This window comes from Alligator mississippiensis, chromosome 4 (assembly GCF_030867095.1).
Source record: "Alligator mississippiensis isolate rAllMis1 chromosome 4, rAllMis1, whole genome shotgun sequence".
Taxonomy (NCBI): domain Eukaryota; kingdom Metazoa; phylum Chordata; order Crocodylia; family Alligatoridae; genus Alligator; species Alligator mississippiensis.
Window position 1 is genome coordinate 216,655,126 of NC_081827.1, and position 12,217 is coordinate 216,667,342.

At 38.2% G+C, this 12,217-nt stretch overlaps 1 protein-coding gene across 1 annotated transcript in view; it reads left to right on the forward strand.

Annotated features, from left to right (window-relative positions):
- TTC21B (tetratricopeptide repeat domain 21B) overlaps positions 1-12,217 on the forward strand; it is a 73,597-nt gene that overhangs the window by 14,834 nt on the left and 46,546 nt on the right. The window contains exons 9-15 of the mRNA XM_006270358.4: positions 536-728; positions 1,936-2,033; positions 2,601-2,801; positions 6,408-6,537; positions 7,079-7,236; positions 8,844-9,068; positions 9,785-10,023. Coding sequence (XP_006270420.1) covers positions 536-728; positions 1,936-2,033; positions 2,601-2,801; positions 6,408-6,537; positions 7,079-7,236; positions 8,844-9,068; positions 9,785-10,023 — 1,244 coding nt within the window. The remainder of the gene's footprint in view (positions 1-535; positions 729-1,935; positions 2,034-2,600; positions 2,802-6,407; positions 6,538-7,078; positions 7,237-8,843; positions 9,069-9,784; positions 10,024-12,217) is intronic.

Consider the following 12,217-nt stretch of genomic DNA (forward strand, 5'->3'; position numbering starts at 1 on the left):
GTCCATGTAGGAGAGATTTATTCCATGTAACTGAAAGCAAATACTATTGACAGGTCACAGCTGTTTCACCTCTTGTTATATGGTCATGTATGTATCTTAGCCTTGGTTGACAGGATTGCTTATGCAGAAGCCAGTTCTATAAAGATCATTGCACAATAACTGGGGCCACATATACACAGTAAAATAACTGTGTCAGCAGCGGTATCTTGAAGGATGTTGTTTTATTGCTTAGCAGTGGTTGTCTCCTAAAATGGAATATTTTATCCACATCTGCACAGTACTTCTTAATCTGTACTAAAAGGAAAGATGTGTTGCTATTTATTTCCTAAAACCAGATTTGTGCATGTGTTTGCTAGAAATCAATGACTGTAAAAGAAAAGGCATTTTGTTCTTTATGATCAAGATTCAGTGCCATTTGAAATCAGAAGTGCATCTTCATTTAAAAAGTCATGATATAGTGCCTGAATACCTTGAAAATATCATTAAACAAAATGTAACTGAAAGCTTTTAGGTGTAAAACTATTCTTGCTTTTAGTGTGGCCGGAACCAGCTCATCCTTCAACAGACTCAAACCTTAGTTGAAAGAGCATTTGGCTTGGCATCACATGATGCAGAAATTGCTACAGAACTTGGTTATCAGATGATTTTACAAGAAAGAGTCAAAGAGGCTTTAAAATGGTATAAGACTGCTATGACACTTGATGAGACAAGTGTTTCTGCATTGACTGGTATGACCTGATACTTCTTTCTTTGCATATCTTTTTTTTTTAAGTCAAAAAGGGCATGGAGAAATCCTTTTCTTTGATCTGTTTATTGACTGTTGGTACAAGTAACACCTAGGGCACTAAAACAGAAAGATCAGTTGCCCCTGGCCATAACCCCCATCTACCTTAGAAGCTGGGGGAGGGTAAGCCCCCCCCACATCATGTGTCTGTGTTTTGCCATCTCACTCACCCTCATTCAAATAGTGATTTCTGAGCTCTGGATAAGGAGGGTCACTTTAGCAATAGGTAGAGAATGAATAAAAAAAATGATGATGTGGAAGCAAATCTTCCATGCTGTAGTATCACCTATCCCTGACCTGCAGTTAGTAGAGAACAGATGAAAGTAAAAATTACAACCTATGCTAAGAGAGAGTTTCTTTATTCCCCTTTAGGGAAATAATTTAAAATTTAAATAAGGCATTTGTTGATGTTACAAGTCTCCTTTCTCTTAGTAATTAATTTACTCTTGAGTCATGCTGTGTGCTTTGATATCTGTGAAGATTGGATTTCACTTTTCCACTAATCTAATGCAATATTTTTGTGAGCCTCCAGTGTCTATAAAACCTTGTCTGTTTCCCCCCAGCTCCCCTTGTAAAATCCACCTCTGTTCAGGTGTTCTTTTGCATGTGTCAGGGAAGATAGCATGTTGTAGAGTTTTCAGTCCTATGCAGCTCCTGCATCTTGTGAGGTCAGTGGGTTATCCATCTAAGCTCTTCTGTAGTCAAGCTACAGTTGCATGCTGGCTGTAGCCTAAACATCACACATGTTTGAGTGAGGGTGAACTTTGCTTATTTGCATCTTGTGTAAGTCCACTAATTTCTGCAAAGTTGCATTGGCATCAGTGAATTAAGCAAAATTAGAAAAGCATACTGGGAATATCCTGGATTTTGTAATACATGATGAATTTGAAAGTTTGTAACACACTCAGTTTAAGTAACCTACATTACCCCAGATCAAGTGTAAGGAGTGTGCTGGTGGGGATAAAAGGAGAAAGAGTTTTCATGAAGGATAGTCATAGCTCTAGAAAATATATGTTGGGCTATGTGTATAAATTCTGATTTATCATTACACATCTTGTTCTTGTATCTTTTTTCCCCTCTCCATTGTCATGTGAACAGTGTGTAGCGGTTATAAAGATGAGCCTGAATTTAAATGTTTTATTTTGTTACAGGAATTATCCGTTGTCAGCTAATAGAAGGACAGTTGGAAGATGCAGATCAGCAGTTGGAATTTCTTAATGAAATTCAACAAAGCATTGGGAAATCTGGGGTAGGAGATATCTTCCTTTACTGAAGTACTGTGATTCTAATTTGAAGTGGTGGCCCTGTTTAAAATGACTTTTCAACAGCCATTCTCTTTGAGGCAGAGCTTTCTTAATGAAGGGCCATAACTCTGAAATTTGCCTCTTTTTTGTTTTCCTCCTTTCCACCAGACAAGGGTAGCATGTTGGGCTTTGAGGCAAGGGCTGTATGTTTATTCAAACTCTTTCTGAGAATGTGCCTTCAATAGAGTGACAGGCTTTTTGTATTTTATTTGGACATCTTTCTTGTTGGTGGTTTTGACATTGACAAGTTACAATGTTTGTGTGTTGAAAGAGAATTATGGTTGCACTATGCAAACCTTTTTTGCATGCATTTTAATGATCATCTCTAAATGTTTTAATCATACTATGTGGCTGAATGTTACAAAATATTCCCAAGTATAGAATATACAGTGCTAACTTTTTAGTTACTGCAGTGCTGGATGCTACTACTACTGATAATAAATATAATAACACTACAAAGTAATGCAAGTGATTGTTGCTGTAAAGTTGAAAATGTCCTGTTTGTTTTGTAGGAACTGTCTTTTTTGCGTGCAGTTCTAGCTATGAAGAAACATAAAAGACAGGAAGAGGTTATTCACTTTTTGAATGATGTTCTGGATACTCACTTTTCATCTTTGCATGGCTTACCTCTTGGTGTAGAGTACTTTGAAAAACTGAACCCTGATTTCTTGCTAGAAATTATTAGGGAATATCTAAATTTTTGCCCAACACAGGTAAAGTAATATTAGATTTCTTATCTCTCAGAACTGCTCTGTGTCTTATATTCCATTTTTTTAATTTCCTTTTACCGATTACAAATAAAAGGGATTTTTGATAACTACCCAAAATATAGAATTTAAATTATGAAAAACTATGTCCAAAACATGTTGCATGTCAATTGAAATAACCATAAATATACTTCTCATTTCCTTTATAGCAGTTTTATTTGAAGAAGGTTTGAGGATAAGTCCAAGATGACACAAATGTAACTCTAATTATTTTATCAATAATCTGTTGACTAGGGGAATATAACACATGTAAATGAAGACTAAATAATGATCTCACCTACATACATACAAATTTTGTCTGGATGGGACAGTTTTCCTCATGTATATTCCTTCCTCATTTCTGTCCTATGTGTACTAGTAAAACTGTAAAATCACATTTCTGCTTGCTGTTTATCTAGCCTGTGAATTAGTTTTCTTTGACTGAGGTTGCCATCCTGTTGTTCCTGGATGACAGCAATATTTAAGATTTTCCGGGTGTGTCTACACATGCATCTTAAAGCACAGTAACCTATTTTACTGTGCATTAGAGCGTCACGTTAAAAACCATGCTAATACACTAATATACAGTAAAATTAGGCTGCTGCACATTAAGCATCACCTTAAAAAAAGCCTGCACTTTTGCTACTGCACATTAGGGTAGCCTAATGTGCATTTATTTAGTACCTCACATTAGAGGTACTACATTTAATGTGCAGTAGCAAAAGCGCATTAATGAACATGTAGTCATGCCCTCTAGGTACCATCAAAAATACGGTAGCGATCTTAACATTTGGAAGTTAAAATATTTTACTAAGTGCTGTGTGGCAGGGCACTGTGTGTGCCTGCCACTTTAAGGGCCTGGAGCTGGCAGCCACCAGGTGCTTCATGAGGGCAGCCATTTTGGAGTCAAGGGCTGTCTATATGAACAGGGCAGTTTGGCTGCTGGAGGCCAGGCAACATCATTGCCTGCCTGGAGGGCTGCAGATCTACGTCTGGAGGTAAGGGAGGAGCTGTAGGGGATGGTCAGGAGGCTCCTGGTCCTGGGCATGACCTAAAACTGCACCCTGCTGGGAGTGGGTGGCCTGGTGGGGCTCTCAGTGGCACGGGAGCCCCCAGGAAATGCCAGGCCAGTGACCACCCCAGTGAAAGGCGGGTCGGGGCGCCTTAACCCCTAGCCCCCACCACCGGGTGGGTAACCCCTGTGTTTGTGTGAAGGGCCCAGAGGGCAGACCCCTGGAGAGAGTGAGGGGCTAGAGACCCGACCTGAACAAGAGAGTACCCTCGACTGGCCCATGCTGGGGCCAGGACCAGGACAGTCAAAAGGGCCAGTGGCCCACCGCGAGGGATGCCCAAGAGCCGAGGGCCTGCGGTCCCGACTGGCCTGGAGGTGGGCCAGGGCTGGAAGCCAGAGGTCCTGGGGGGACCACACCTGAGAGGGGAAAATAGTTTCGGGGGGTGCTAGGTAGCCTGAATGAAGGCGGAGAGGCCGCCTGAATGGAGGGATCATGGAGGGGTCCTGTTAGGAGGATTCTGGGGCCCAGTGTGGGGGCCGGTGATGATGTGAACATCAAGATGCCATCTGCGAGGCTTGGGCTGCGGTATAGGGGAGGAAAGGAGCCGCAGAGAGCGCCCCCTGGCATCGGGGCACCAAAATGGGTAGCCTCTCGCTTATGTGACATCAATTAATTAATCAATTAACATAAAGGTGTGGCGGATGAGAAGGCGGGTGGTTGGCCCAAGAGCAGGTGGGCGGGCCACAGAGATCCGCCCAAGTAGGCCCCCTGTTACATGCTATCGATAGAGTTTTTTGCAATATTCTCTTTTCTATCATAAAGCTGTTCCTTTTTTGAGTAAGAGTAACTATTTTAATTACCTCTGATATTATACAGTTCAGGGGGCTTCCAGCATACTGTGACAGTTAACTTTAGGTTAGTCCTATAATAATTAGCTTTGTATTATGTTAATGTCTTACAGCCACATTCAGATTGTATAGTAATGTAACTGCCCTACAACAGTTTAGATCAGAATGAAAAGATGAAGTTAAAGTCCAAAAGAATAATGATAGTTGTAGCCTCTTACAGGACTACACAATGAGAAAGATGGTGCAAACAAGAAATAAATCCATGTTAGCAGCATTTTTTATATGAAAAGATTGACTTTTTTATTTTTAAAAAAATCCCATTTTTCTGTGTGGACAGTTGGAGTATTGAAAAGGCAAGAAATTATTGTTACCCTGCAAACTATACTTAGAGCTGAAATTTTAAAATTTTTAATTGTTTTCTGAAACTAGCTGGTAGGGGTTGTTTTCCAGAAAAATATCATCAACAGCAATTCTGTCTCTGACTGTAAGAGAATCAAAGATGGATGAAAACTGGTAGCCAGACTACTTCTCCTACAAGAAAATCTCTAGGAAAGGAAAATGGCTGGCAACTACAGGGAGTTGCATCCTCCCTTGGAAAGGGAAGAGTCTATGAAGTTTAGTAAGGAAGAAAAGAGTCCAGTTTGTATAAGCCAGACAGGTAGATGTTTTGTTTGTAGAGGATTTCTGCTTCTGTGCACCATAATTTCTAAGGAAGTCATTCAGCCATTAAAAGAATTCACTCCAGGCCCACACCTATGGGCATACACTTAAGCTGTTTTCTTGGATGTGGTGGAGGCTGACGTTATACAGGGGAATAAATGTTGCTCTTTGTTTAATTTGTTAGATGTGTATTCTGCCGTATCCAAAAGGCTCAGAGCAGCTTACAATAAGCAGACAAGTGCCAGATAGGATTCTCCAAACAATGCCCTAAAACCCAAGAACCCACATCCTCAACAACTGTCTTCCTGTCCCAACCCCTACAGAAACAGGTTTTAATGTGAACCCTTAGAAAAAGTCTTTTAAACACCCTGAAACATCCAAATCCTTTACATAAACTAAGGAATTTGTAAGATAACCCAATACACCGTGACTTAGTACAGGTAACTGACAAATAAAGGTTAGTATTTTTATCTGGTGTATTCCATTATGGTACTAGGCCTATTTAAATTTTATGTGGAGTTTCCTAGTTTAATTGTGTAAAACCTGCAGGTGCAACATGCTCCAAGGCATGACCAGAGTCCCTACTCACATGGACAGTCATCCATGAACTAGAGTTGGGGGGGCGGGGGAAGTACAGGCAATCTACCCTTCTCTCAACTTTCTATTCAATTTTAACTTTATGTACCCAACTTGTTATCACTGTCTGGAAACATCAGGTGCTGATGCCTTGGATTGAGTTTACATATCACCGTATGATTCAGATTTCATTTTCTCCAGTTTTTTACTGACCTAGTCCCACTGATTCTGATGAAACACTCTGCATTTATTCCAAAATAGTGTAGAATTTGTCATCTTTTTATTTAAAATACATTGTACTATTTATTGTAGGTGACAGGTGTTCGTTTGTTTTTTTTTTCGTTTGATGTTTTACTGTTTAGTTTCTAGAAATTTCTGCGTAGGTTGAGTAGTATAATCCGTATTTTCTTTTTTGCTATTTCTTTTTTGCTGAGATCTTAAAATGAATTTCTCACTTTATCTGTTTTTATTTCTAGCCTGCAAGTCCAGGACAGCCTCCTTCACCACTTCTCAAGCATTGTGCCTCAGTTCTTGAAACTGTAGTAAAAACAGTGCCAGGTCTCTTACAAGCTGTCTTTTTGATTGCAAAGGTGAAATATTTATCAGGTAATATGTATGTGTAGCACAATACAAATGTTTTTATGTTTAAATTAATTCTTACATGTTAAAAAGGTAGACAATATTAAGTCTTTGCAATGAAATGAAAATAGTTTATGTCATATCTGAGTATTAGCTAATTTCTTGTATTTTATCTTTTTATGAAAATACAAAAGTACATATTTTCTTGGCCGTGTTTTTTCTATTACTGCAACTCCAGTTTGTTAAATGTACTTCTGGAAAGAGAGAAAGGTAGCATTGAATTCTACTAGAGGAACCCTCTTCAAGAGTTCAGGAAAACAGGTGTGGGAAAATGTAGCCTTTTCATCCCTGCATTGTGGTTTTGATTTGAGTTCTTAACAGCAGTAATTATAAATATTTAATATCTACTTTATGAGCTCATTCGTAACTTGTTAAATGTTCATATTTAGTAGCAGTATGCTTTGAAGTTTTAAAATGCAGACAAAATGGAAGATAGTTATCTGTAAAAATACTTGGATTGTAAATTGTTTTTTGTTTTTATTTTTCTGTTCTTGTTTAAATATATTAGGGGATATTGAAGCAGCTCACAGCAGCTTACAGCATTGCCTTGAACAGAATCCTTCTTATGCTGAAGCTCACCTACTTATGGCCCAGGTTTTTTTGGCCCAAAACAATTTTAAACTCTGTTCTCAGTCTCTGGAACTTTGTCTGAGCTACAATTTTGAGGTGAGTAAGACTGAATAAAAACACTCTAGTCTTTTAGTCAGCTATGCAACATTCATAAGGTATCTTGAATAGGAAGGTGCATGCTTTTAATACTGAAACTCTTTTCCTAAGTATAGCATCTGTATCTTTGTGTCAGGTAAGTGACTTTAATTGCAAGTTTAATTGAAGTGATGAGGTTCTTTGTATAAGGTATCAGAATGTTCTTGTAATATAAAGAAAGAAATAAGAAAGATTGTTTTCCCTTTTCTAATTCCTATATTACAAAGATCTAGAAAGAATTAATATTCTGATATGCTATGGTGTATTATATAAATAGGATTTGTAATCCTTAAGTGATCATGAAACAAAGATGTTAAAACTTGCATGAAATAATATGCAGGGTGGGCTAATTGGGTATTAATATTTTTTCCTGTTCCTGGGAAGCAAAACTGGCAAGTTATGAAATCAGTGGGTGCTCTTCAGTGGTATTCCCTAATTTCACCTCTTGTGATACAGGGCTCTGGAAAGCAAGGTGCTAAGAACATTAATTCACTGAATTCATTGAAATTATTCACGTGCTTAAATTCAAGTTCTTTGCTGAATCAGGACTGGTGTATTTAGCATTTTGCAGGATTAAATCATGAAAAGAACCTTGGTTGCAAAACAGATGATAACAAAACATGCTTGTCCTTTGAAATTGTTCTTTAACTTCCCTTGTTTCACCAAGAATTGGTGTAGGGAAGCTAGATGCTAAATTCCCATTTAAAAGTGAATGCTGTGCCTGGAACGTTTGTACATTTATGCTCATAGCAGCCTTTTCTTTTATTATCCAAACCGTCTATATAAGAGATGAGGTGAAAAAATGGTAAAATGGGCTTGTGCATAAAGTAAACTGGCAGATTATCTATCCTATTAACTTATCCTAGAATGTGTCCATTTCTTTTGAAACTACCATGGTCACCTACTGTAGTGTAGGTACACTTCAGGCTGGGAGAAACTTGGAAAAATATCAGAAGCAAGCAGGTTTATTTTTAAATAATGGTCAAATGCCTGATTTGTCTTCCCTGGATTCTAGTTTTGATTCCATGAGATGCTTTTGTTCGGCATGTGGGTTTTTAATAAAAATGCATTTTTGTTCTTTTTTTTTTTTTTAAACATTAACTTTGCTTATGGACACACAGACTACATTGTATAGACCACTGGGGACCAACCTTTTTTTGTCAGGCATGCCACAAATCAGCTTCGCATCTTCCCTGAGTGCCACTTCAATTCTTTTTCCTTACCTGCTCTGTTGCTTAACTTCCTGCTCCTTGTCTCGTACTCCCTGACTTAGTTGCTGTTCTGCTTTCTGCTCTCTGTCCTGTCTGCTACTTTGCTGCCTGTCCCCTCCCCAATCTGCTGTGTGCCACACACAAAGGCTACACATGCCACTCATGACACCTCTGCCACAGATTGACCACCCCTGGTCTAAACCCAAGCATGACATGTGTGCTGCTGCTTCTCTCTAGATATAGCTTAAGGAAATAACAAAGTAAAAAATATCATATATTTTCTTTGAAAATGAAATACCATTCTGTTTTAAAAAATAAATCAGAATATACAAATTGACTAATTTTATTATATTGCAGGTGAGGGAACACCCTTTATATCACTTAATTAAAGCACAGACACAGAAGAAGATGGGAGAAATATCAGAAGCTGTTAAGACCTTGCGAATGGCAAAAAGTTTACCTGGAATGAGGAGATCTTCAGCTTCCTCAAAATCAAAAGCAAAAAGAATTGAAATTGATGCAAGTGACCGAGTGTCTGTTTTTCTTGAATTGGTAGATGCACATTGTTTGAATGGAGAACAGGTATGGCAATCAAGTTTAATAAGAGCTTGCTATATTCACTTATTTCATTAGAAAATCTACTCCTGAACTAGCCCAGTCCAAAAACATTTTGGTTCATTATGGGGAAATATAAACTTGGGATCATGGCTGCATGGACATAAAAGATCTGAATGTATACTAATACATGCTTTAAAATCCTGAGGGGGAGCCCCCAAAGTCTTGGAATTCAGAATTTGTATATACTATTTTTCTTAGTGAAGATAATTTTGATAACTTATTCTTTTTTTTTCTTTTTTTTTTTTTTGAGTCTGCAGAGCCTGAAATGCTTCCTTCATTTTATCCTAAAAAGGGTTAACTTTGAAGCTGATAAGCAATAAGCTAAGACTTACGTTGCTGTCATAGCTGTACTGAAAATACACATTATCTACTTAGTGTTGTTGGATTTTCAGTACCAGTTGGATTCTGGTATTCCATTTTTTTAAGGTATATTCCCTAGGAATAAACACTGGAGGTATACTCTTATGCATGGGACTATAATTACAAAAGTATTTGTTTATCTTTCTGATACTTGTGTACTTCACTTAAACATGAATACAGTTAAGTTTTTCCAGGTCAGATGTCTTAAAGTAAGCTACACATTTTCTCTAGTAGTCAGCCATTTATTTGGAAGGTAGCTCCCATTGGCTATAGTAACCATTTCAAAATCAACAAAAAACACTTATTTTATCCATTTACAGCATGAAGCTGCTAAAGTACTGCAAGATGCTATTAATGAATTCTCTGGCACACCTGAAGAACTGAGAGTTGTGATTGCTAATGCAGACCTGGCCCTTGCACAAGGAGATATAGAACAAGCCTTGACCATGCTCCGAAATATTACACCTGAGCAACCTTACTTTGTACAAGCCAAAGAAAAAATGGCAGACGTTTACCTTCAGTACAGAAAAGACAAGAAGTTATATGCAAGCTGCTATAGGTAAAAGTTAATGGTCTATATTCCATTGTTTTTCCATATGTTTTTTAAGCCATTTAAACCAGTGGCTGGTAACTGTTACAAGCCCCAAGCTGGAACAACTGCTTTGGTTCAGTGCAGGATAAGTGGTTTCAGTGGTGCATAAGCAGTGGTGGGGGGCTTTCCCTACTATCCAACTTGGGTGCAAGCACAACTTCCAAGGAGTAGAGAACTGTCCTGGGACTTGGCAGCTGGAAGCTATGTCCACGCTGCTGCCACTTCTTGCTGTTCCTCCCCCCACCCGCAGCTGCCCTCATCCCACAGCCTTGAGAGGGCAAGAAGAACCAATGGCAGCAAAGGCACAGCTGGAAGTTGCCTGGCCCTAATGTAGCTTTTCACTGCCTGTCTCCGGCACACATGTAGACTCAGACACAGACATAGCCTTCCAGCTCCACAGGCTAGAACTAGTGATTGATCTGGCTTGCGGGTCTTATGATGCATTCAGTCGAGTGCTTTGACGACAGAAGTAAACATCAGAATAAATGCTTCCTATATGAGTATTACATTTTTAAACTAGAAACTTGTTCTGAATACTAATGAATATTTCAAGTTTTTAATTTTTTTAAATAGTTTGTTTATTTGCTTGATGGATAAAAGGTTCAAAACTCCTGCATTGTTTTCTTATAGTAACTTTTACTAATGTTCAACATGGATAGTTTGATAAAAGCAGAGATTTTTTTCATTTTACAATCCTCTTAATTGATGTATATTATATGTAATTGACCAAATATCCAAGATATTTAGGAAAATAAGCACATACATATTTTAAGTGATTTGTTATGAGTCTACCAAGTCAGCAGTTTAACTTTCATTCTTATGTGACATCTAGCAGTTACTATCCTGTTGCACCACAGTGACCTATACCATGCTTGAATAGATAGTTGGTTTATGCGTCTTGGGTTTTAGTTTCACACGATGCCATTCTCACAATATAAACTCTAGGATTTTGAGGATAGGCATACAAATTGACAAAAAGAACTGTGGTGCTATAGGTAACATATACTAATTGTGAGCACCTTAGGACTGCCCCTTTTCAAATAGTGTTTTCTCCTGTTTTAAAAATAAACTTTCCTTCCCTTTGCTAAGTCTTAGGGTGATTTGCTAAAAGAACTTGTCCCACATGAAATAGAAAATCTCACTTTCTTGCCTGCCTTCCTTTGTGAACTTGTTTTTTTCTTATGTAGAAATCTATCCCCATCAGCTTCCTGCTGCTCTCAGCTGTCCAACCTTGATTTTTTTTTTTTTTTTTTTTTGGATTGAGGAAAAGGGAAATGATTCAAAGTGTTTGCTGAATAACAAATGATTTATGGCTTGAGTCATGACTTCTGATGACTTGCAGTCCAGCTTACCTGCATGCTACTGACTGATCTTCCTTTCTGTTAGTTCACTTGCTTACCTGATCTCAAAGCAGCCAAGAAGCTTAGCTATGCAGAGAGAGCCACCTGGAAACTGGCCAGTCTCTTAAGGATTTATACAATAAGTTAAAAGACTACACAATATTACTATTAATGTGGTCCTCTGAGCCATGTTTGAGCTTCAGAATCACTCTCTGGTATTTGACATGTTGCTTGTTGGAGTCCGTGACGCCTTGGAAGGATTTGAGCAAGTCATTAAATGTAAAGTTGAGATCCTAGATGATGTTATGGGACATACTGCACAAAAACCTACGCTAAAAAAAAAACATAGATATAGGTATAGATATATATCAAATATATAATCATTCTTTTAAATTTTACCCTCTCACTGTGTAAACAAACATTCAAGCAAGACCAGTGCTTTTGAGGATGTGGTTAACAAATTATTATTATTATTATTATTATTATTATTATTGTCTGTGGCTACTGCATTGTCACCATAAAGAAATGCTACGATAACTAAGTTATATTTTGACAAATACTAGTTTCCAATAGAATTGAAGCTTTATAAATCCTGTTGCTTTGAACTTCTAGGTTTTATGTAGGCAGACAAGGTTCCTTGGGTGAATTTGATATCTTTTATTAGACCAACCCAAATGGTTGGAGAATAGTTATTAAGAAAGCTTTCGGGTTCAAAAACCCTTCGTCAGGCTAAGGACGCTGCAGCAGTTGCTGCGTGCTCTTCCTGGATGGAATGAAAAGTAAAGAAGCCAGGGGCTGGGCTGGGCTGGGCTGGGGAGTCA